This window comes from Sciurus carolinensis, chromosome 4 (genome assembly GCF_902686445.1).
Source record: "Sciurus carolinensis chromosome 4, mSciCar1.2, whole genome shotgun sequence".
NCBI lineage: Eukaryota > Metazoa > Chordata > Mammalia > Rodentia > Sciuridae > Sciurus > Sciurus carolinensis.
The window spans coordinates 82,114,601-82,139,192 of record NC_062216.1 but is presented as its reverse complement, the minus strand read 5'-3'; the positions used below and the strand labels follow the sequence as shown (position 1 = coordinate 82,139,192).

General features: G+C 38.9%; 1 protein-coding gene across 1 annotated transcript in view; it reads left to right on the top strand.

Moving 5' to 3' along the window:
- Positions 1 to 21,153, top strand: part of Gucy2c (guanylate cyclase 2C) — a 68,291-nt gene extending 47,138 nt beyond the window's left edge. The window contains exons 18-27 of the mRNA XM_047550397.1: positions 1,229 to 1,366; positions 2,158 to 2,246; positions 5,453 to 5,544; positions 7,982 to 8,140; positions 11,521 to 11,713; positions 12,462 to 12,636; positions 15,351 to 15,449; positions 17,106 to 17,200; positions 18,923 to 18,999; positions 20,648 to 21,153. Of these exons, the coding sequence (XP_047406353.1) occupies positions 1,229 to 1,366; positions 2,158 to 2,246; positions 5,453 to 5,544; positions 7,982 to 8,140; positions 11,521 to 11,713; positions 12,462 to 12,636; positions 15,351 to 15,449; positions 17,106 to 17,200; positions 18,923 to 18,999; positions 20,648 to 20,822 (1,292 nt within the window). The 3' untranslated portion in view covers positions 20,823 to 21,153. The remainder of the gene's footprint in view (positions 1 to 1,228; positions 1,367 to 2,157; positions 2,247 to 5,452; positions 5,545 to 7,981; positions 8,141 to 11,520; positions 11,714 to 12,461; positions 12,637 to 15,350; positions 15,450 to 17,105; positions 17,201 to 18,922; positions 19,000 to 20,647) is intronic.
- Positions 21,154 to 24,592: the final 3,439 nt, after the last annotated feature.

The window sequence follows — 24,592 nt, the reverse complement described above, 5'->3', positions numbered from 1 at the left end:
AGGACCCACTGTGCCTGAATCACAAGTCACAAACATTCATAAGACAGTAATTCAAAAAGGTGATATAACTTTGGTTGGAGAACCAAATGAGGAAAATGTGCCTCATCATAAACATGTCACTGTGCCTAGCAACATGAATCTATACATTGTTTATTAAAACCACTGAATATCAAAATCTTAAAACATTTATGAGAAATGAGGTGATCCCAAAAATTTTCCAGGGGGTGCTGAAGAAAAATGAATGAATTCTACACTTCTGTCATTGCTAAATAAGATATGTAATGGAAGTACAGAACACAGGTGGTAAGGCATGAGCATTTTATCCGTATGAAATGGACTACATGTAAAGCATTAGAGTGGTAGGGACATAATAAAATGTGAGTAAGTTATGTACATCATATTTTTTGAGAATACTGTGGGAACTAAAGTAACTGCCTCTGTGGGCATGATCTGGCTTGGAGGCTGCCAGTATCTTATGCCTGGAAAATATCAATAATGGTCTCTATTTAAAGGTGCTGTCTTTATCTTCTTTTAGTAAGTACATATTTAAAATATATATATAATAAACCAGGCACAGTGACTCACACCTGTAACCCCAGCAGCTCAGGAAGCTGAGGCAGGAGACTCTCGAGTTCAAGGCTCTATGCAACTCAGGGAGACCCTGCCTCTAAATAAAGTATTAAAAAAGGGCTCAGGATGTGGTTTAGTGGTTAGGTGCCCCTGGGTCCAATCCCTGGTACCAAAAATAAATAAATGAATGAATGAATGAATAAATAAATAAATAAATAAATAAAAATAAAAAAATTCTTATTTGTTTATAAAAGCTTTCAAAAATTCATTCCATATGTTCCATAAGTTATTAAATCCCCCAGTTTCTCATATTCTATTGCACTCAGTCAACATATTTACTGAGCACTTACTACACACAAGTCCCTGTTCTGGGTAGACCTCGAGGGTTTTCAGGACTATGATCCTATCTGGTTTGGAGAACACGTTGCCTTATAACCTCACCCAAATTCTGACTTTTCAAAGTCAGCTTAAAAGCTAAGTGTGTATTCTACCTCATATCACTACCATGAGCATAAACTCCTTAAATTTTGGGACCACATCATTCTGAAACCTACTGTATTCTGGGTGGATGGTGTAGAACTTAAAAAGCAAAAGCAGTTTGGAGACCCAGAGGCTGCTCACCCCACCAACTTTGCAACCTCAATGTCTGAATGCACAGACCTATGGACAGCTCCAGAGCACCTCCGCCAAGCCAATATCTCTCAGAAGGGAGATGTGTACAGCTTTGGAATCATTGCACAGGAGATCATCCTGCGGAGAGAAACCTTCTACACCTTGAGCTGCCGGGACCAGAAAGGTACCTCAGAACCCTTTGGTCTGCCCCTGCTGGGAGCCAGCCAACCTGTATTCTTGGCTCAGTGAGGCCCTAATCTCCTTGTGACCATATCACAAGTAGTAACTCCTCATCTGTACGACACATTTTACAAGAATATTGGAAGGATTAAGAGTTAGAGTGCTCTGAAAAGCATAAAATAATGTGCACTGCCAGGTGTCATTGCTGTTAGTGTTGTTGTTAAAGAATCTTCCCTTACAATTTCCCCCTTTGCTTCTGATTCCAAAAGAGAATAGGTCTGTTTAACACCTGAGCTGATCACTCTAGCAAGACAACACAAATATTTCAGTTTTCACTGAGAAGACCGACAGTTTTTGTCCCATCCTCTCAGAGGAAAATGTTTCATTCCATTCATCCAATTTATTTTTTTACACACACAAATTACTTTATTTTTAATCAAAAGGTGAATCATCATCACTGTAGTGAGTACAAATCCATGAGTCAGAATAGCATGCAATTTTTTACTATTTTCTAAACATTCAATCTTCATCAAGCATTTATTATGTGCTCACCTTAACTATCTTGGGACATAAGATGACTAAGGTATTTAGGGAGGGTGGGGTCAGAGTATTGGACACTGACAGTGGTGGAGTTTTCAAGGGTTAGAACTTTTAACCCTAAGCTAACCTCTTTAGGGATAAACCTCCTTCATTGCTTATTCATTCAACATCTATCTATTGATTGTGAATCTAGGCCTTGTAGCACTTCTTCACGCTATATTCTTTCTTGTAACTTGATTATTTTCATCCAATCAGAGAAGATTTTCAGAGTGGAAAATTCCAATGGAATGAAACCCTTCCGCCCAGATCTATTCCTGGAAACAGCAGAGGAAAAAGAGCTGGAAGTGAGTATATCTGACCTGTATTCATCTCTTTGACCTGCTCTAGAAATTTACCACAAATGTGGTGGTGAAAGCGACAAAAACTTACTCAGTTACAGTTCTAAACTCAAGTTGCTGGCAAGGCTGCACTCCCTCCAGAGGCTGTAAGGGGATAATTCATTCCTTGTCTTTTCCAGAAGCTTCTGGTGACTATTGACATTCCTTGGCTTGTGGGCCCACACTCCAAGCTCTGCCGCTTAGTCAAATTCTCTCCTCTTCTCCTGTTTTCCCTCTGTCTTCTTCCTATTAAGACACATGTGACTGCGTTTGGACCCATCCAAATCCAGCATAATCGCCCCATCTCAAGATTTTTAACTTAACTGCATCTGCAAAGACTCTTTTCCCAAATATAATAGTTCCCTTACCTGCAGTTTTGCTTTTTGTGGTTTCAGTTATCCATGGTCAATTATAGTCTGAAACTACTATACAGAAAATTCCAGAGATAATTCATAAATTTTAAATTGCACATTGTTCTGAGTAGTGTGACGAGATCTTGTGCCATCTTACTCTGTTACCTGAGATATCGATCATTCCTTTGCTTACACATCCATGCTTACATATACTATACCTCCCATCTTTTATTCAGTAGCCATCGAGGTTATCAGATTGACTGTTGAGGTATTATCAAGTGCTTGTTTTCAAGTAATCCTTATTTTGCTTAATAATGGCCCCCAAGTGCAAGGGTGATGATGCTGGCAATTTTATTCCAGTATATTATTATAATTGTTTTATAGTTATTGTTGTTATTTTCTTACTATGCCTAATTTATAAATTAAGCTTTATCAGGGTATGTATGTACAGGGTTTAGTGCTCTCCAGGATCTTAGTCATTCACTGAGAGTCTTGAAATTATCCCCTGCAGGGAAGGGTGGACTACAGAAGGTAATGCTCACAGGTTCTAAGGATTAGAAACTCCATATGCCATCCTCCTCCCCCAAATCAGAAAAGAGCTGGATCCTAAAGCACACATCGCATTCTCAATTTTTGTCATCTAAAGGAACCAGATGTCAATGTGATATCCTTATTAGGCTTATAAATATATACATATTATTTATTTGTAGAGTACTATTATAATGATTTAAAAAGAAATATTCCAATATCTAGAAAAACTTAAACAAATGTACTTTCACTCTTCCCCTGGAGGAAATGGAGTTTTCACTCTGTATTTGCTTATTTATTTATTTATTTATTTAACAATCCTCCAGAAAAGCCTTTACCGCAAGGGATAAAAATTCTACTTTTTTTTTAGAATTTTATTTGAGCTTTAATACAAAAGATAGTATTTTTAAAATCTTTATGGTGCTTAGCACACACATATACTTTTTGTTCCTTGTGGAATAAAAGCAGAAACATTGTCCTTCCATTTACAAGTGCATGCCAAAGGAGTTTTCCAACTAGAATCCACCCAGGAAAAATGAGCCATTCTTACCTCTCTTCCTCTGCTCCTCTTCAAGGGTACAGACATGTAGTAGCCCAGGGTTCTGAGATACAGCTATTCCTTTTCCTGTCTCCTCCTTATTCCTTCTTTTCCACTCCTTTTCTACACCTGAGGATTCCTCCCCACTCATCACCCACCCCTTCTCAAACGTTCTAACCTGAGAATAGTCATCTTCAGGATCTGCAAGGAATTCATTCCTTGTCTGCTCAAGTCCCTCAAATAAAATGGCATAGCATTTCAAAGAGCCATACATATCTTCTCAGGTATTTAAAATCATCTCCAAGTTACTTATGATACCTAATACAGTGTAAGCGCTGTAAAGAAATATGTAAATATTTCTTATTCTGTATTGCTTAGGACTAGAGATGAGGAAAAAAATCTGTATGTGTTCAGTACAGACCTGATTTTTTCTTTTTAATCTGCTATTGGTTTTTCTTTTCTTTTCTTTCTTTCTTTTTCTTTCTTTTTTTTTTTTTTTTAAATCTGCTATTGGTTGAATTCTTTCTGGAAAATTCAGAAAAGATACCAGATTTCAAAAAAATTGAAAACACACTGGCCAAGATATTTGAGCAGTAGCAGAACCCACCAATATGGATACAGAGGGTCAACAGTATATTCAGATTAAAATCTTTTTCACCAAAGCATTTTCTTTCTCAATTCATTTGTGTATAGATGGATGGTTCTAAAATTGGAAATAAGGAATGAGATTTCATATTGAGTAGCTGGTTCCGATGGAATACAGGTCTGAACACTCAACAATGCCAAAAAAGCACTCAGGATTTCGTTCTGTGGTGCTGGGCCAGACTGACTAGTTGCTTCTATCCAATCTGCTATAAGTTAGTTGGTAGGCCATTTACCAAGCAAAAACATCACCTTGTGGTGAATACAGACAGCCAGAGGCTACACCAGGGCTTTAGTTGTTTCCCAGGGAAATCACAGGCAACGCACAAGGACAGGGGTTTAGTGTTGTCCGTTTATAAGCCTGTTTTTAAAAAAAAAAAAAAAAAAAAAAAAAAACTATTTTTAAAAAAGGTTCTTCACCTCTCTTTTTCATGAAGGTTCCATGGGCTCCCTCCTGCCCCCCTTTTCTTCCTCACCTCTCCTTTCTGTACATTGCTACTCCAGGGCACCTGTGCATTAGGATTACATGGGGAACTTTAAAAAAATATATTACTGTCCTTTGCCTATGTAAAACTTGGGACATACTTATTTTAGTGAATTATTCATTGTTTATCTTACAATTATATCCAAAGCCCTTGGGGTCTGGGTGTAAGAAATATTATACCTGCTCCCTAGGTGATCCTGCTAGCTGCAATGGAGAACCAGTGACAGTCCAGCTTTTATTCTCAGTTAAGAGTTACTTACTCATCAAGTCCCACTGATTTTTGCCCTCCCCAGCACAAACCTTGCAAACCACCGTAAAGCATTTAGTCTCTTCCAAATCAACCCAGCCTCATCCAAACTGGTATCACATTTTTTCGTTAATTTCACCCACAGGAACTACTGGGTAAGGTAGTTTAAGTGGTAACACCTGAGATGAAAAATGCAGAAAACTTTATCCTCATAAAGGATGAGGAGTTGAGGTTTGTTTTGTTTGTTTTGTTTAGTTTTTGGGGGGAGGGGGAAATATTTCTTCTTTAATTATCCCCATCAAAGAGGAGAAAAGGTTACAAGGCTACCTTGTCTGAATTTACCATCCTCTGAACTAATTCATCCCTGCTTCCTTCTTCCAGGTGTATTTACTTGTAAAAAACTGTTGGGAGGAAGATCCAGAAAAGAGACCAGATTTCAAGAAAATTGAAAACACACTGGCCAAGATATTTGGGTACACATGAAATTTTTACTTTTCACAAATTTTGGGTTTTTCAGTGACAACTGACATTCAGTGGCACCCAAGAATGAGTATGCCTGTTCCAGTGAAAAATCCCAGACTGCAAACAACACCAGTCGCATAAACATTAAAATGATATGAAGACTAACAGGTCATTTTCTCAAGGACACAATCACTTGAGAAGTTAAAAATGCCAGATAAATTGGTTGAAAATTAAATTCTGATCATAAAGTTTTCTGTTAAAAATATAGTTCCAGATCCTTCTGCAGGTAATTAGGACTTAGGTCTTGAGAATCTGTAAAGTCTCCTGATAATTCTTAAGATCAGTAAGTTTCGTAAGACGTTAAAATCAGTCGTTCTGGTCCTAGGTACTTAAGATTTTGTCTTATAAATCAGGTACAATTGATCATCAAAGAAAAAACAGTAGCACACAATTATCCAGTGAGACTGAATTCTAGATGTCCCATGTTTTCAGCTAATACATTGCCCATGAGAAAAAGAACACCGAGAGAAGAGTGAAGAGATCCAGTTTCCACACTAGGATCCGATAGTAGCTTGCAAAGGGATATGGAGCAAAATGCTCACCCTCACAGGGTGTCAGTTGTCTTGTTAGTAAAATTGGATTGGACAAGATAATTTCTTCAATTCCTTCCAGCTCTAACTTTCTGCAGTTCTCATTAAGTCAAAAGATTCAGATAATTAAGGAGGCTAAAAGCCCAGGGCTGGAGATGAAGTGCAGTGAAGTTAATGAGAATGTGGTCCTTGGTTGGTAGAACTAAGCTGTCAGCTGTTGGAATGGAGCAGGAAGTAATAAGGGATTTAATTCTTGCCACTTTTTCACTCCTTCACAGGCCTGTTACTAGGAGCAATTGAGATCGTACAATGACAGATGACAGGTAGACTCATGAAGACAACTGGGCACCTGATTGTAGCCTTGATGTGGTGCTTCTCAAATTTGGCTGCACATTGGAGTCACTTGAGTAGCTTTCAGAACTGCTGATGCAGTTCTGGGTCCTGACGCAGAGAGTCTGATGTAATTGGTCTGGGGTGCAGGCTGGCATCAAGAATGTTAATAGCTCCCCAGGTGATTAAAATATGCAGTCAAGACTGGGAAAACTATTTTAATTGAATCAATTAATGGTGAAGTAAAACAATCCCTCTTTGTCCCTTACACCTGCTCCCTCACCCATTTCCACCCAGCTTGCCTCTAGTGGGGCAAGGACGAATCCCTTGAGAGCTTGTTAAAAAAAAATTCTGCTTCTTAATTGCAAGTCTATCAGTTTTAATCCCAGAGGTCTGGAGTAGGACTCAGAAATATATTGGCTTTTCAACAAGCATCCTTCCTCACCCCAGGGGATCATGATGTAGGCCATGTGCTCCTGAGAGCAGAAGCAGTGGCCTGTGCTTGTCATTTTGTAGTGATCGAGTGACTGTGATTCATTCAGCACCCTTCCTGGTGGCTTCCTGTGTTATGAGTATGACCCCTGATACACGACACCATGAGAACTCAACATCTCCCTTCCTTGAATTCTACACCGGGCATCACGCGTCCCAATGTCACACAAAGCTGGCCTCTCATCTGTGCCTTCTTGGTCTAACAACATAATCCACAGTTGGACTATTTTCCTGAGGAGATATTATGTGGCTTGGTTTCGACTTTCCTGGTCTTTCTCTTAGGCTTCCATTTATCACTTCTAGGCCATTTTAAAAATGGTTTTCCTTTATTATAAATTGTGTATTATTACAACTTTAGAAAAGAGGAATAAGTAGGCAAGAGAGTAAATAGCACTGTTTTCCAGTAAAATTGGGATTATGATTATTACTATTTTATGAACTGACTTTTCTTACTTAATGATAAAGGGAGCTTCTTTATGTTGTCTTTGTTCTAATTTCTATTTTATGGTACATTAATATTCCCTTGCACATACTATTGGGACTATGTTTTTGTTATACATTTAGGTTATTTTCCAGTGTTTGCTACTATAAAGAATTCTGTGGCTTTTTTTGGGGGGGGGAGTGGGGTACCAGGGATTGAACTCAGGGGCACTTGACCAGTGAGCCACATACCCAGCCCTGTTTTGTATTTTATTAGAGACAGGGTCTTACTGAGTTGCTCAGCACCTCGCCAGTGCTGAGGTTGGCTTTGAACTTGCCATCCTCCTGCCTCAGCCTCCTAAGCTACTAGGATTATAGGTGTGTGCCACCATGCCCAGCAAAAATTCTGTGACTTTCTTTGTAGATAACTTTAAATACATTCATGATCTTATTTTTTTTTTCTATTTCTTTAATTTCTCCTCAGGTTAAATTTGTTGTTGTTGGCCCTTTTTATTTTTCTTTGTTTAAATTTCCTGTTCAATGTATTTTTCCAATGTTTTACTGAGTGTGTTTTCTTAATAATGGGTAAGCTCTCTTTATTTACTGCTACCTACAGCCTTTTTCATGACCAAAAAAATGAAACTTATATGGACACCTTGATTCGACGTCTGCAGCTGTACTCTCGGAACCTGGAACACCTGGTAGAGGAAAGGACACAGCTGTACAAGGCAGAGAGGGACAGGGCAGACAGACTAAACTTCATGCTGCTCCCCAGGTAAGCAGCCCTCCTGCTAATGCGGTTCTGCGATTCCACAGTCAGGCTTCCGGCCTGCAGCTGAAACCGGCAGCCTATCTGACTAGCATGGCTGTTGCTTTTCTTTGGTTTTCCCACATCTATACAGGTTTGTTTCCTTTTGCATATTTTTCGACAGATTGTAGGGTTTGAAATGCATGTACCATGCTAAGGCCCTGTAGTGATTTGTTCTCTAAATGCCTAAAAGATAGAGAATACTTTCTAGCAGCTGCATGGTGACGCAGGAGTAGCATGGACTGTGCAGTTAGACCAACCTGGATGTCAACACCTCTTTGCCACTTTTATTAAGTCTACAACATTAGACGGGTTGCCTAATCTCTCAGTTGCAAAATGGAAATGAAAATTTGCCTGCAGAATATAGAAACTGCAGGACACTTGCGGGCACTCTTAGTGTCTTTGCTTTCTTCTGACCACAAGTAGAATCCAACTCACATTAACTAGGAGCGGGCTGTGGTACAGCAGGCAGGGGAAATGCATCGGATGTCTCACCGTGGAGGCATCTCTAGACTGACCTCTGTCTTGTGAGCCCGTATGACAGCCATGACTGAAGAATCAAATTCCCAAATAGCTTAAAGTTTCCTAAGTGTTGACACTCGGGTAATAACTGAAGAATGTTAAGATAAGCAGGGAATTGAAATGTGAAGAGTGAGGAAATAGGTTTGAACCATCACTGTGCTTCGGTGAGAAGTAGCATTCTCTTCACGTTCAGGTGTACCAACTGTTCCATCAGATGAAGGATGAATGAGCCAGTCCAGTTTTAGGTAAAATCATGAAGGCTGAGGTCAGCTGGGCCTGATTTCAACACATGGTTCCACCAACCACTGTTGATGAGCAATCTTGGGCAAGGTGCCCAAATGCTCTAAACCCCAGTCTCCCATCTACATTCCAGGGTGGCTCAAGAGTTCCCCGAGATCATGCACAAGATAGATGTAATGAGTATAATGACTGGAACATTCGTGGTGGTTATTATCATTTGATAACTATGACTTTTCTGTATTACTCATTATTTAATTTGAGCACTTGCTTCGTTTAGAATATCAGCTCTACATAGGTAAAGGAAAGGTTTCAAGATCAATTTAGCTATTTTTCTCTATAAAGAAATAGCATATATTTTAAAAGTCTGAGTGTGGAATGAAGAGGTGGGAGTCACATGCACACTCAGTCCAGCCTCTGGACCTGAAGAGAGCCTAATAAGGAACTCACCAACCCTCAGAACACCTAGGAAAAGCCTAGGAATAGTACCCTGGCTAGGGGATAGAACCTTCTACGCTCATTGCAGGATGGCAGTTTCTGTGAGAGCTTTATAAAAGGTAGTTATATAATGCATAATTCCTTGCCTGGCCTTTAATGCCTAGTTGACAAAACAACATCCTGTCTATATGGCTGCCTTTCCAGGGTTTTAGCATCTGCGGTTTTAACCAATAATGTCAACCAAATGGTTTGGAACAGCTGACTGACCACCTCAGCTTTTTTTCCTAGCCTTGGTTCAGTATTGCCACTTTGACCACTAGATGGTAGATGTTTTCATCAGATTGCCAAAATCATGCAGCATCTCTTCCGTAGCTATAGTACACCATGACTGCAGCAAAAAATTCTTCATATTTGAAAAGTAAAATTAAATCACGCATGAACAATTGCACGAAGAATATTTAGAGCAAAAAGGTAAATAAATTTAGGACTGTATGTAGGAACCAAATATCATTTAAACACTTATTTGAATAGTACCCCTTGGGGTTTTGAAACAGAGTAGATGTTTTGATTCTTGTAGGAAGCCCTTCCAAGACACCTAGCCTGTATACTAATTACACCAACAACACCCTGTTATCAAAACTGCCCATGACAAGTTACATCCTTTCCTTTATTTTTCTACCAATGGTAGTTTCTTTTTCTGGGTAACACTGTTTTCCAAGCTCATGATTTTTTTATAAGCAGCAGAATGAAGGGCAACAATGGCAGAAATTTTTATGTAATCATTTTATCTATGTAACCTCCAAAATGCTCTGCCTTTATATCTAGCATGCCCCAAATAACCACCCCAGAAGTACCTCTGAGAGCCTGACCAGCCACACAAAGGGGTGTTTTTCAAAGGTCCCAAGTTGTGTCACTGCACCAATTAAAAAGGCTTTCCTCAGTGCATTGGAGGTTCTCCATATGAGTGCTGCAAATGTTTATGGTGATTATAATTTGTTTTCTGGCAGAGAACTGGGCTTCCTTCCTTTACTATACAATCAGCACACCCCCAAATCTTCCCACTCTCCGTAAATATCCAAGGACTGAGTGGTTGAAGAATGTGGTACAATAATAAGAACGAAGGACAAAATGTTGCCACGTTCTAATACCAACTCTGTCCTTAAGTGGGATTGTATGAAATTCATACTTTGTTTTCAGGTTTTCACTTTCTCATCTATAAAAATAAGGGATTTATTTTCAATGACTTCCGTGGCACCTCCCAGCTTCCAGGTTCTAATTCTAGTGGTTCTTTACTTGGGTTCACTCCAAAGTGATCCCAAGATCAGACAAACAGCATTCACCTCATGTCGTCCCCCATCCCTTCTTCTCAATGGAAAGGCAACTGGGTATATGAAGGAAGTATGGAGTCCATTCTTGTAGTTCTTCTCTTTCAATTCTTGGTCTGATATACTGTGGGTAATGTTTCTTCAAAGCTATTTTAAGTTGTTTCTCTTGACTTCTGCTGCTTTACCATGGTTTTAACTTGTTTACATGATGATTGACTCAAACCCAGTTCAAAATAAATCAAATGAACTTTGGTCTAGAATATACCAAAATTAATTTAAAAAGCATTATTCCTTCATAATGATATTAAACAACACCATGTTAAATATGTCTGGGAAACAAAGCTATCAGCTTTGATGACAGAGTCAGATGGTAACCCATGGTGAGTCAGGCTCTTGCATCAGAGACACTTGCCATCTCTGCTTCTGGATGAGAGCTGTATTTGCAATAAACTGATTATCAACACAGAAGTAAAAAGTGGACAAGGATTAATATGCCTTAAGGTTAGGTATTAAGATTATGATGTATGTATGTGTTTTAGGGTTAATAATCAAATACTAAGTTAATGCTGAGCCTGCATAGATTCAGTTGGGTTCTAATACATATGATGTGTTGTGTACAAGTGTGTGTGTGTGTATGTGTGTGTGTGTGTGTGTGATGTGTTTATGTATACAATGTATGCAACCTAACTTTGCTTCCTAGATACTTATTCACCAGAAATCTAGAATTCTTAAGTTCCTAATAAACAATTACTACTATCTTAAATGTTTATGTTAGACAAGAAGAATTTACTGAAGTTGAAGACTTTTTTTCCCTTCTTCATCTAGGTTAGTGGTAAAGTCTCTGAAGGAAAAAGGCATTGTGGAGCCAGAACTATTTGAGGAAGTTACAATCTACTTCAGTGACATTGTAGGTTTCACTACTATCTGCAAATACAGCACTCCCATGGAAGTAGTGGACATGCTTAATGACATCTATAAGAGTTTTGACCAAATTGTGGATCACCATGACGTCTACAAGGTAACTGCTTCACCTCACAGTTGAACAGATCAAGGGCAACAGATGTGGCTGTTCCTGTTATTTCTCTTGTCCTCTCTAATTTAACTTCTAATGAATTGATGGTTGAAACTTAGCTAAAAGGAAAGAGAAGTATAAGAATTGGAAGGGGGACATATCAAAATTACAATTTAAAAAATAGCACCAAAGAAGCAAATTTTGCAGGAATGAATTTTGGATACTAAATTTAGAGAAAATGTCATACTCTCAAATCACCTCCAAAAAATGAATGGTATTTAGGTTGAGTGAAAATGAAGCAGAGAAGCACCAGAGTTTTAATAAATAGAATATGTCTTATAACTTAGAGGAAACTATAATTATTTTTGGTCAAATGGTATGTAGAAAATGATAAAGACAACTAAAGAGTACTTTTCTGGAAACTAAAGGGTATTCCTAAAATGACTTAAACCCAATCAGATTATTTAAACATTTTAAGAGTTGTCACCACATCTGTATAATTTATATAATTATGAAACACTTTTAAATGGTGAAAAATCCTTTGTCTGTTTTATCATCTATTTAACTAGACTGTAAAAACTCTGAAGAAATCAGCATAGAACTGGCCTTGAACTGGCCCCAGAAAAAGTGTGTAAGACTATGTCTGATACTGAGTTCCCCCAAAACCTTTTGTATTTGTTGGGATTAACTACTTCTGTTTAAAATCTGTACCTTTCGAAAGAGCAGAGCCACTGATGAGAAAGTATTTCCACAGGTGGAAACCATTGGTGATGCCTACGTGGTGGCTAGTGGTTTGCCTAAGAGAAATGGCAATCGGCACGCAATAGACATTTCCAAAATGGCCTTGGACATCCTAAGCTTCATAGGGACCTTTGAACTGGAGCATCTTCCAGGCCTCCCAGTATGGATTCGCATTGGAGTTCACTCTGGTATGGAAATAAGCATATTAGCAAGTAGAGACCATTTGTACTTCTGTAAACCCACTATATCAGAAAGAATAGAGGGGTCTCAAGCATGGTTGATTTTCACAAGAGGTTTACTGTTGAATTCTGTGGGTCAAATATACCATTACACATCCTGACATGCTTAGACCCAGTCTCTAGAGAGTGCCTGAAAGGACACCTTTGATAGCACTTTACACTCCTGGATGGATAAACACCAACACATATGAAAATAAGAAGCTCTGGACTTCCCATTTAAGTCCCCATAACTACTTATCTCCTCCCTATTCCTCTTTCTTCTCACTCTCAACTTCTGTATATTTTCCCATTAAATATAATAGTATCCAAGTAGATTAGATTATCTATAGGGGAAAAAATAACTATCAAATTTCAAAAATACCCCCTCCACTGCAGCCATACAGAAATTATGTAGGTCACTTCAAAGACCATGAAAATTTCATAGCCTTCTCAAAAGAAACAATTTAGGTAAATTCAACAGAACTTAATTGAGAAGGAACATTTGACAAACCATGACTGTCAGAACCAGAGGTTTAGAGAGTTCCAATGGGTAATGTGGGCAGGTAGTCTCCATAGACAAAAGTAAAAGTGAGGTACAGAAACCACTTGACTGGTTCTATCTCCATGTTTGCCATGATAGGCATGATAGGATCAGTTGGCAGCCTGTGACTGGCTGACTCTCAGCTGCTGTAATTAGCTGGGACTTAGCTATTTGTTACAAAAGTATCTTTCTAAATTAGACCTTCAGTTTGTAACTAGGTTTTAGTTGATCCATAGGCACACCAGGTAGGAGGCAGCCTCAGGTCAAATTTAGTTTTATTTAATAACCTTGAACATAATGATTTGAGAAGATGAGTTACAGGTATAGACAAACATAGTTGGAGAGGGAACTCAAAAGTCATCTGGCTGAATCCTTGCAAGGCACAATTGTTTTATAGGTTCCAAGTAGTATGGCCACATGTAGAATAACCCCAGGACTCCTTGAAAACTCATAGTTTTCCAAGTCAACTCACTCCATTATTGAAATGGTAATTATGATGACAGTTTTCCCTCAGGTTAAATCACAACTCTATAATTTCTTGGCATTGCTCTTCCAAGGCTTATAGAAGAACCAGATTAAAGAAAACGTAAAAGATCCCACTAGGCTTTGTGGCAAGGTTCAGACAACTACATTTACTAAAGTCCTCCAGTGAATAGGCCTGACAGTAAATATTTGTTGATTATGAGTTGATGAGTTTCTCAAAGTGACAGTAAATAGAAGTTAAAAACTGCTGCCAAATCTTTGACAGCCAGGAATATAGCTGCGGTTTCCCCAATCATGTCCAGAGCCAAATGTCACGTTTCCATATTTATAAGAGAGAACTCCTAGGCATCTGCCAGACCACACAGGTAGTGAGTGTACTATCTCCTTTTAGCCCCATCACATATCGCCAGACCTGGAGGAAGGGATAGCAGCAGGACTGATTTATTGACATTAGGGAGAATGGAGGCCTTACCCCCTGTAACCTGCTCAATGTCTAAGCTAACCACCAGGGGACTACTGCACTGGGCTGGCATGAGAGTGGCTATTAGACACATATGCCTGGAGGGGTTAGGCTCAGGAATTTGAAGAGTTGCAAAGTTAAGTATTAATTATTGAGAATAAGAAAGAATAAGGAATTTTTCTACTGCAGGCCCTCTGCATCCTTATCACTCTATTGTTAAAGTAAGGAGTCCCTTGCAAATAGACCTACCAGTCATGCACAGCCTGGTGTGGCCGGGGAACTCAGATCTGATCAAAAACTGCTTCTGCTGAACCTTTCCTGCTGTACGTTTTTTGTTATTTTTTTTCAATCAATTTTTGTTTTGTGAAAGGCTCAGGACTCTGGGGGAGGATCCAGTATTTTAAGGATTGTTTTTCCTTTTTTTTTTTTTTTTCTTTTTTTTAGTGTTTATAAACAGTGTAGCATAGATCTATAAAGAAACTTAAATAGATCAAAAAAAACTGTCAACTAGAAAATTAATGATTACCTCTACCAAACATCCAGCTTTGCAGTTTTCGAGTTAATCTTTAGCTTCTAAAATCTTTAACTCCTTGCTTTTAGGCCTCTCACATAAACACATGATTAATATGCAACAACACAGTCTTGCCTTGGCTTTTGTTCTGCTTGTTAGAGTGTCCTTGTGCCACAGGCTTCCCCCATCCAGTGGTATTCACATGTCTTTGAAATGCTTAGGGAAAGTCATTACCATTACCATACCTCCAATCCCAGAAATGCCACCCTAAAATAAAAATAAAAACAAACTTGGGCCATTGAACCACTAAGTCTGCCGTGCCCTCCAGCAGACCAGGGTGCAGGGTTGGGTGGTTTGGCCCAGTAAGCAAGCGATGGGATCCACCTTCACCCTTCCTGAGGGTGTTCTACTTAAAACATTAAGAAAGACTTCTCGCTTTTGTGACCTGAATCTCTGGATGCCTTCTTGTTCTGTGCAAATGTAAAACTTGTTTGCAGAGCAGAATATTTTCTGAAAGCATGTCCTTGCATCCATTTAAAACGAAAATCACCACTCACATCACATGCTCTGCCATTTTTCCCATGCCATGAAGTGTTTGGCATCATGACCAGGAGAAGAGGCTCACTCATCTCAACTCCACTCTGCAGTTTCTATTGCCTCCACCTCCAGCTTCCTGTCCTTCATTTCAGGTCCTTGTGCCGCTGGAGTTGTTGGAATCAAGATGCCTCGTTATTGCCTATTCGGAGACACTGTCAACACGGCCTCTAGGATGGAATCCACTGGCCTCCGTAAGAAGAGAGATTGTTTTTTTTAGAGGACAAAGATGCTTTCTTGCAGAGGAGGGAAATTGTGGGATTGCATGCATAATACGCAGACACAAATTACTCAGGAGATGGAGAATGATCCTTTACTTACATCAGCAGAAAGTGAGCCGGTCTCAATCCAATCCTTGCTATATTTGCGTTTGTTGTCATTTACTGATAATTATCTTATTCTCCCATTATTGCTCAGTTTTTAACTTTCTATATTTTTCATTTATCTTCAATTAATTCAACCATGCTCTACCTGGACTACTCATGAAATTTAGCATAGATCTATGTAAGCTTTAAAAAATCCAACAGACTAGCTGTGGACTATACACACTACTTCAAATTCCCATTTCCCTTTTATCTGGGTTTTCTAGGAACTCATTTTAGTAAAGAAAAGAGTCTTGGTGTTTGTTATATACAAAGATATAAATTGCATTCACCTGGCAAGATAAAGGCACAGGGTGCTGCATGCAGTAGTTGCTCAATAATACTGGAGGTAGCGATACTAATGGAAATATACAGTAGAGGAAAAAAGCATTGGTGGATGAGGTAAGAGCGGACCAAAACAGGAGGCAGGATAGTAGTTTGGTTGTCTATTCACAATCTGATACTAGTATATGGTGGAAAAATTATAGTATAAATAAAAGAATAAGATGAACATCAGACAGACTTGGGTTAAAATCATAACTTTTCTAATCACTATCAGAGTAAGTTGGAGGGAAATTTTTCCAATCTTTCTAGAAAGATTGAAAGATGAAGATATAAATTGAGAATGAGATCCCAGCCTTGCTGGGAGAAATCCGAATGATGTATGTTAAGCTTTTAGCAATGCTGCAGCCCCTGGTAGGCGTACAGTTTGGGCTTGCTGTCATTCTTCCTACAGCATCATCATTCCTGGATGATGCTGTTTGTGGCGAGGCTGTTAGGCACCATAGCGAGAAAGACGGTAGACAGCAATGGAACAGGGAGTGCCTCACTGCTTGTTTTTTGGAAGGATAACTGTGTTCCAGAAGAAGAAAATTTGAGACAACCAAGTCCCTGGATTTTCATCTTCCCACCAGCACTTTAGCTATTAACTGGAATTTTTACACAGGAACCCAAAGCAAATTCTAAGATCTAAGCTTGGCACTGAAAGTCTGATCCAAAACCAGGTCCTAGAGGCTACCACCCTGAGCCAGAGTGAGGATCAGTGAACAAAAATCAAGGAGTTCCATCACTCAGGATCCTAAAATTCAGTGCCAGACCCTCTTTCTTCCCTTGTGTGATAATATTTCTTATCTTATTTATTGGTACCAGAGATTGAACCCAGGGACACTTAAGCCACACCCCCATCCCTTTTTATATTTTATTTTGAGACAGGGTCTGACTAGCTGCTTAGGGCCTCACTAAGTTTCTAAGGCTGGCTTTGAATTTATGATCCTCCTTGCCTCAGGTTCCCGAGCTACTGGGATTACAGGTGCCCAGCTCACATGTTATTTTAAAGGATGCTTTCATTTAAAAAGCCATATTCATTTCTCCTTAATTTAGGATATTTGCTTCAGGTATTGTTGTAGCATGAATCAAGGGGAAATAAATGTGGCCATATCATAGCTGTCAAAATGGATGAGCTTTTCATGGTCTCTTTCACATTTCCAGCCTTGAGGATTCACATGAGTGGCTCTACCATAGCCACCTTGAAGAGAACCGAATGTCAGTTCCTGTATGAAGTGAGAGGAGAGACATACTTAAAGGTAAGGGATCCACAGAGGTAATACACAGAAGAATCTGTCACATACATGTAGGTCATCTACTGTAAGTCTTGGTCAAGAAAGTCAAGAAGCACAGGATGAAGAATTCTTTTCTATATGTCCCACAGTGTTCTTCCACCATCCCTGTAGGAGAAACCTCCATCAAACTATATGAACTCAGAACTTTCCTTTGCTCCAAAGGCCCTTAGGTATTTTAAACTATGACCAATATGCTGTATAACACCGCAATTTCCCACACATACATACAAGGTCTGTCCCAGTTATTCCTCCAAACACAAGAATTTATTCTGAAACTCTGGCCCAGCAGATTGCAAAGTACGGGCCATTACCTCTGACTTTAATACCCACCAGGCCTACTGAGACTCCATGGTGTAGATCAGAAATCTTACTTAACAAATATTCCAAATGTTTGTGATCACACTGAACTTTGAGAATTATAGCTCTGGATTCCCCATGCTGTTCCTCACATCAAAAACAGCTGCCCTCCAAAGCCACCAACTGAACTGCCTCTCAGTCTGCTCTTTGAAAGTTACAATCTTTTCACAACTGGTCTAAAGCCAGTTATCAACAGTTTTCTGACTCCATAATGCCCTGACCTTCGGGCTTCACTTAGAAGAGCCTCCTTGTATGCAAAAGTGTTCTAACATGACTAGTTTTTGAGCCCTCTATAAATACATTTTACATTTTTTTGTGGTGTGGAGGATTGAACCCATGACCTTGCAAATGCTTGGCAAGTGCTCTGCCCCTTAGCTACATCTCCAGCCCACAAATAGTACATTTTCTACACGAGAGCATTCCTCTAAATCAGAAGTGATTTATAGATTACTGTAGTCAAAACATAGTCAACAAGCCACTATTTTTAAAAGTGAACATACACACACACACACACACACACACACACACACACACATCCATCCGATCTCCTTTTCAAGCATAAGCTTAAAAAGAGTTTCTGATAAGGTTATGTTCATTTCATAACCCCCAGAGCCAAACAAATGTCACTTAAGGAGTGCTTATTATGATGCATATGTATTTATAATTTACACACTTAATGGAGGGAAAGTAGCAAAAGTCTTGTAACAAAACTTTGTTACAAAAGGGGCTAAAAGAAAAATGTAGACTGCTGGGCATGGTGGCATATACTTGTAATCCCACCTACTTGCGAGCCTCAGACCTGAGATTTCAAGTTCAAGGGCCACCCCAGCAATTTAGTGAGACCCTATCTCAAAATAAAAATTAAAATGGCTAGAAATCAGGGGTAGAGCACCACTGGGTCAATCCCAAGTAGCACAAAAATAAAATGATAAAATAAAATAAGATAATAAAATAAAAATGAAAAGAAAGAAAATGTAGACAATGAAAACTGGTTGGATTTGTTGGTACAACAGAATTACAGATGAATTTTCTTTCTTTTTAAATTAGAGTTATTGAAATGTTCCTATGGTGATATTTTGAAATATCTTATGGGGGAAAAAAAACACCTATCTGGTGAATGAGAGACTGATTTTTTTAAAGGCATTTGGAAATAAAAATTTGTTTAGAGATAATGCCAATCATAAAGGCACATGCTATGTGCTTAAATATAGGCACTGAGGAGAAATGTGGAGGTGAGATGTCTCTTGGAAACAGATCCCTGTAGCACAGTAGGCTAGAGCTTTACTGTCTCATTGGCCTCCATGGAACCCACCTCTTCTGTCTCCTTAGGGAAGAGGGACAGAGACTACCTACTGGCTGACTGGGATGAAGGACCAGAAATACAACCTGCCAACCCCACCGACTGTGTAAGTTTCTGGGTGTGGCAAGAGAGGCAGGGGAGTTGGAGGTCTTGGCCTTATAAGTTTGCTCCCTATAGTCATTTAAGTTGGTAAGTGCCTTGCAAGTGGCAATGACGTGTTGAGTATGAGGCAGGGACTATACACATGAGAACCCTCCCTTCTCCAGCTGCTAGAATTGAATGTCCTGAGGCCTGAATTTTCCTGAGACCTCAATGACACAGAAAAATACTTAGCTTGGCTGCCTTGGCTGGAGAACAGACTTTCTTCCATGAACCAGATGTGTGTTCTCAGGGAAATCACTGCATTTTACTTTGGACTTATCCCAACAGTTGCTCCAGGGAGTGTCCACCTGGAAAAGAGGAGGAAGGTATATATTCTCCAAAACTTGAGATTTTGTTCTTACTTCATGTATTTAGTTTCTGTTGTCTTTTGTTTACTGGCTCTTTTTCCTTCTGTACAAATGAGAGGGTTTTTTTTTTTTTCTAACTGTCCCAATTATATTTTAAATACCTATCCCCATTAATATATACTTAGCTCATAATTTTTTTGCAAAAAATCTTATATTAGATAAGAATAAAAATTAAAAGTTTCTTCAGTCTGGGTAGGTGTTTCTCCCTATTCCACCATTTTCCTGAAATGTGCCAACCATCATTTCATGCTTGCTGAAAAACTGACTAGATGTCCCTGCCATGAGGCATGGCAAAGCTAATGCTGTGTTCCAAAATTGCTTGAAAGAACAGAAGGCAGTTTGGAGCTCACTTCATGCATGTCTGGCTCTTACAAAAGTACAGCATGCTGGAGACACGAACCTCTCAGCATTTCTCCTCCCTTCTCATTTTTCTGCTGAGTCACCTGATGAAAACAGGACTTCCCCAACCCCACAACCACGGTTCTGCATCTTCACTTGGAGTGTGTGTTCTCCCTGAGATGAGAAAGCCAAAGCGCCAGGTCTAACTAGCAGGGAAATCAGTTCTCCAAAAGGTGATTCGAGTTGCCGTTCAGTCGCATATTGGCAGACATTGCAGCGATCAGACATGTGGTTGTTGCCATGGCTATGGCTAGAGCAGAGAATCCCTGTCTTGCAGAGGCCTGGATGGCACACGGCTAGAGAAGCTAAAACAACCCAGGTCTTCTCCAGGGCACAGGAAACCTGGTTCCTTACTAGCAGTGCCCCAAGTCCATTCTTAAAGCCTTATACCATCTTGAACCCTCCCCAAACGATATCCATATTCTCAGGTATATGTGGGACCAATGAATTCTGAGGGTTGGGTGGCATCCTTGGTCTTTCTCCCCTTCCTCAGTAGCATACGGTGGCATATAGAAACCTAGATCCTCTGACCATGCCTCCAAATTCTAGCAGCATGTTGATACATTTTGAAATTGAAGTAGAATATCCTGCCTGCTATAGAATAGAATATATCCTGCCTGCTACAAAATATATTCTGCTTATTCTATAACTAAACATGGCAGGGACGGCAGTCCTTTAAGCTCATCACAGGTAAGGATCATTCTGCATTCTTTGAACTTTCTACATCTGACACAGAATAGACGTTCACTGTGTGATTGGGGAACTGAACTGATGATTCTGGAGCTAGGGGATATTCTCTGTGAATTGCTAAGAATTTCTATTTTTCTCTCCCCACCCTCTTTCCAGGGAGAATCAACAGCGTTTGCAAGCAGAATTTTCAGACATGATTGTCAACTCTTTACAGAAAAGGCAGGCTGCAGGGATAAAGAGCCGAAAACCAACACGGGTAGCCAGCTATAAGAAAGGCACTCTGGAATACTTGCAACTGAACACCACGGACCAGGAGCACACCTATTTTTAGACCCAATGAAAGTGTAAGGACTTACACACACCAAATCCAGCTGTACATAGGTAGCAGCCTCAAGTGTCTTGAGTCCTGAATTTTCCTGAGACCTCGATGACACAGAAAAATACTTAGCTTGGCTGCCCTGACTGGAGCATAGACTTTCTTCCATGAATCAGATGTGTGTTCTCAGGGAAATCACTGCATTTTTCTCTGGACCTATCCCAACAGTTGTTCCAGGGAGTGTCCACCTGGAAAAGAGGAGGAAGAAATATACTGTCTAAAACTTAAGATTTTGTTCTTATTTCATGTATTTCATTTTTGTTTTATTGTTTTGTTTACTGACTTTTTAAAAACTGTCCCAACTACATTTTAGATATCTTATCTCCATTTAAACACCTTATCTCATAATTTTTGCAGAAAATATGCTAGATGTTAGAAAAGAATAAAAGTTTAAAGTTCCTGAGTCTGGATATGTGTTTCTACCTGTTTTGCTGGAATGTACCAAATATTATCTTCTGCTTGCTGAAAACTAAATGCCCCCTCAATGAAGCATGACAAAGCTAACTGTTGCTTAAGGGTAAAAACCTGGCAGGGAAGTGTCACCTGCTACACGTAAGAGGATTTTTAACCTTTAAACAGAGGCCTTGACTTGGGTTTTCCATTTAGCAATGTGGTCACGTGATATAGGTAATGTCAGTGACCCAAGAATGGCACCCAGGGGTCCAATCCCTACACTGCTCTTTTCTAAAAAAGTAATAATCTCTAAGCACCTGATGTTTTTCAAAATGTAATCCCTTCATTAAACCAGGCACTACGTGTGTGTGTGTGTGTGTGTGTGTGTGTGTTAAAGTTATAAGATATGTAAGTAGATCAGAATGTTTCAGTGTGTTTCAGTGTTGAATACTGGAGCGCTAAGAAGGAAAGCAGAGATTATAAACAAAAGGAATAGACAACAGATAAAAATGCTCAGAAGTGGAAAAAAAATACATCACCTAGAGGTGAATTTAAAAATAAAAGAGACTCACACATAGGTACCTATGGGGAAAGTATAGAGCATCCTAATGGCTTCTAGACAAAGAAAAATATTACAAAGCAACAAGAATTAGATTGGCACTAGATGTTTCAGCAAGAATATAAGATGTTAAAAGAAAATTGATCTATAGCTTAATATTTCTGAAGAAATAGTTTTTAATCAAGAATTCTCTTCACATATGCAAGAGCTCAGAAAGTTTACCATGCATAAGCTGTACCTGAAAGAAGAGTAGGGCTGGGGCTGTAGCACAATGGTAAGAGCACTTTCCTAGCAGGTATGAGGCCCTACGTTTGATCCTCGGCACCACATAAAATTAAACACATAGATAAATAAATAAATATAAACATATAAAAAGAAGGCTTCCCATCTTTCAAAAAATACTAAAAAAAGAAAATTGCAAAAAAGAAGAAGAAAAGAAGGACTCTGTAAATACAAGAAATAAATTCAAGAGGAAGGCATGAGTACTACAATCTTCATACATTCAGTTATGTATGCTATTTTTAGAAACATACAAGGTCTGACTTTAAAATCAATTAGACATGTGTTTCACTTGTTTAATACCAGTAATCCAGTATTAAAACAATTAATAAAGAGTATATATTGAGGGTTAAAGTTTAAGTTGGTGACTGCTTAAAAAAAATTAAAAAAGGATGGCATGCTCTATGCTTAAGATACATGGTAGAAGGACCTTCCCCAACTACAGCTATTGTTGAAGAAAAAAGAAGAGAAAGCATGGAATCTGCCTAAGCAGATCTGACTACAACCACAACCACTTACCCAAAAGTAACTGAGAGACCCTCATTGAAACACATTTACATGCTGAAAGATAGGCTGTGCATCTTCAAAATACAATATTTAGCTTTAAATATAAAATAACTTGGTATGTAAGAAAGACAGTTGGAGGGGAGAAGAGAATGAAAAGTTATAAGCAGTTAACACAGAGTATAAAACTTCACAGCCCCTTGACTGTGAAGGAAGGGAACCAACCTGACCAACAGAAATAAACTGTGTTTCTGCCAAAAGGCACTCAATCTAAAGACACTCAATCCCAGTGAACTTCCTCCCACCCCAAGAGAACAAAGGAAGGTAGAGGCAACTAAAGATATATTTCTTAACCCAATATGAGACAGTAAAACTAGGAACATTCATTTGAGAAAACTGTACACCCCATAGTACTCAGTCAATGAGGATACAGGGGAAGGATCTTGAGCTTTAGGGGACAGAATGCTGGTTGTACCCAATATGAAGGTACCTGCTTCCCTAGACACCTGCTCTTGCAAGACCGTCATTAAAGTAAAAATCCTTGCTTTTGCTATGCTCTTAGAAGGCATATGCTTTGCTTCTTCCAGTTTGGACACCTGAGCATGTTACTACTAACACAATTTTAGACATATTTTGTGTGTAAATTATCACAGGCACAAAGAGAAATTGCAACATAGGTTATGAATATATTATTTCTAACCCCAGAACATTTATATGCTGTTTAGCCCTCATTTCCTTGCTACTTTGCCTGTGGGGTCGCCATCTTGCTATGTTAACCAGTGCAGTAAGTAATTCTCATCAACCCTCTCTTTGTTAACAGTGTTTGATTTCTGTCCTGCAAGAGCTAAAAGAATCACTGACCTGGAAACAAAATGAGAAAAATAGATTGTCCTATTCTCCTTCCTTGTAATACTTGGAAAAACAAGGGAAATAACAAAAAAAACAACAAAAAAATGCTTAAAAATTTCAACTATAAAATATGATGCACACCTGTTCAAAAACTGACCTTGAGAACAAGACAAGAGAGGAATCTCAGATCAGCTATTACTTCCTCAGACCTCAAAAAAATAAAATAAAATAAATGCTTCAAAGAATATAATTATTCTGAAAGATTTGTCTGTTGATCTCTGGATTAAGGTGACCAGGTCTTAGGCAAGCAAAGGTTAATGACTGTATAAATATTTTGAAAACTCAGAAGTACATAGAAAATAGAAACTACACTGACATATCATTTCGAGGTCTACAACATAACATTCTACTGGAAGGAGATGCCAGCATAAAGCAAAGGAAGGAGGAGTGAGAAGGCTGTGATCACCATAGCAACAGAGATACTGTATTTTAAAGGGCTCAGCTATGAATTATATTAACCGTTCAGTGAAGTCATTGGGTGTAGTCCATTGGAATATAATGTGAATCATTTCTTATCTTTCTACTCTGAAAAACTAATAAATTTACAGAAAGATGAAAAAATAACACGTAGAAGATTTCTGATCCAGATGAGATGATGTAGATTGATTTCTCCCCTGTCTTCCACTCTAAGTACAACTACAGACCCATGATAAAATGTAGAAACAAACATGGAAAACTTCAAAAAGGTAGAAAGAGGAAGGCAGACTGGTTAGGGACTCCAGACTGGCAGAACCTTACAACAGAAAAAGAAGGGAAACCAGGCATGGTATTTCCCGATATCTAACAAATCCGCAGAATCAGTTTTGAAACTTCATCACAATCAGTTGGCCACACACTGATGATACTTTTGGGCTTTCCACTTAATGCCATTGACTTATGTGTCTATCTCTTCTCTAGTGCCACAAAATTTTTATTACTTGTTGCTCTATACTAAATCTTAAAATTAGGTCAAATGCTTCCTCCCATTTTATTCTTCCTTTTCAAAAATGTTTAGCTACTATACTTTCTTTTTCTTTCTATATGAATTTTTAGAATAAGTTTGTCTCTAGCTATAATAAAAATTGCTAGGAGATTGATATCA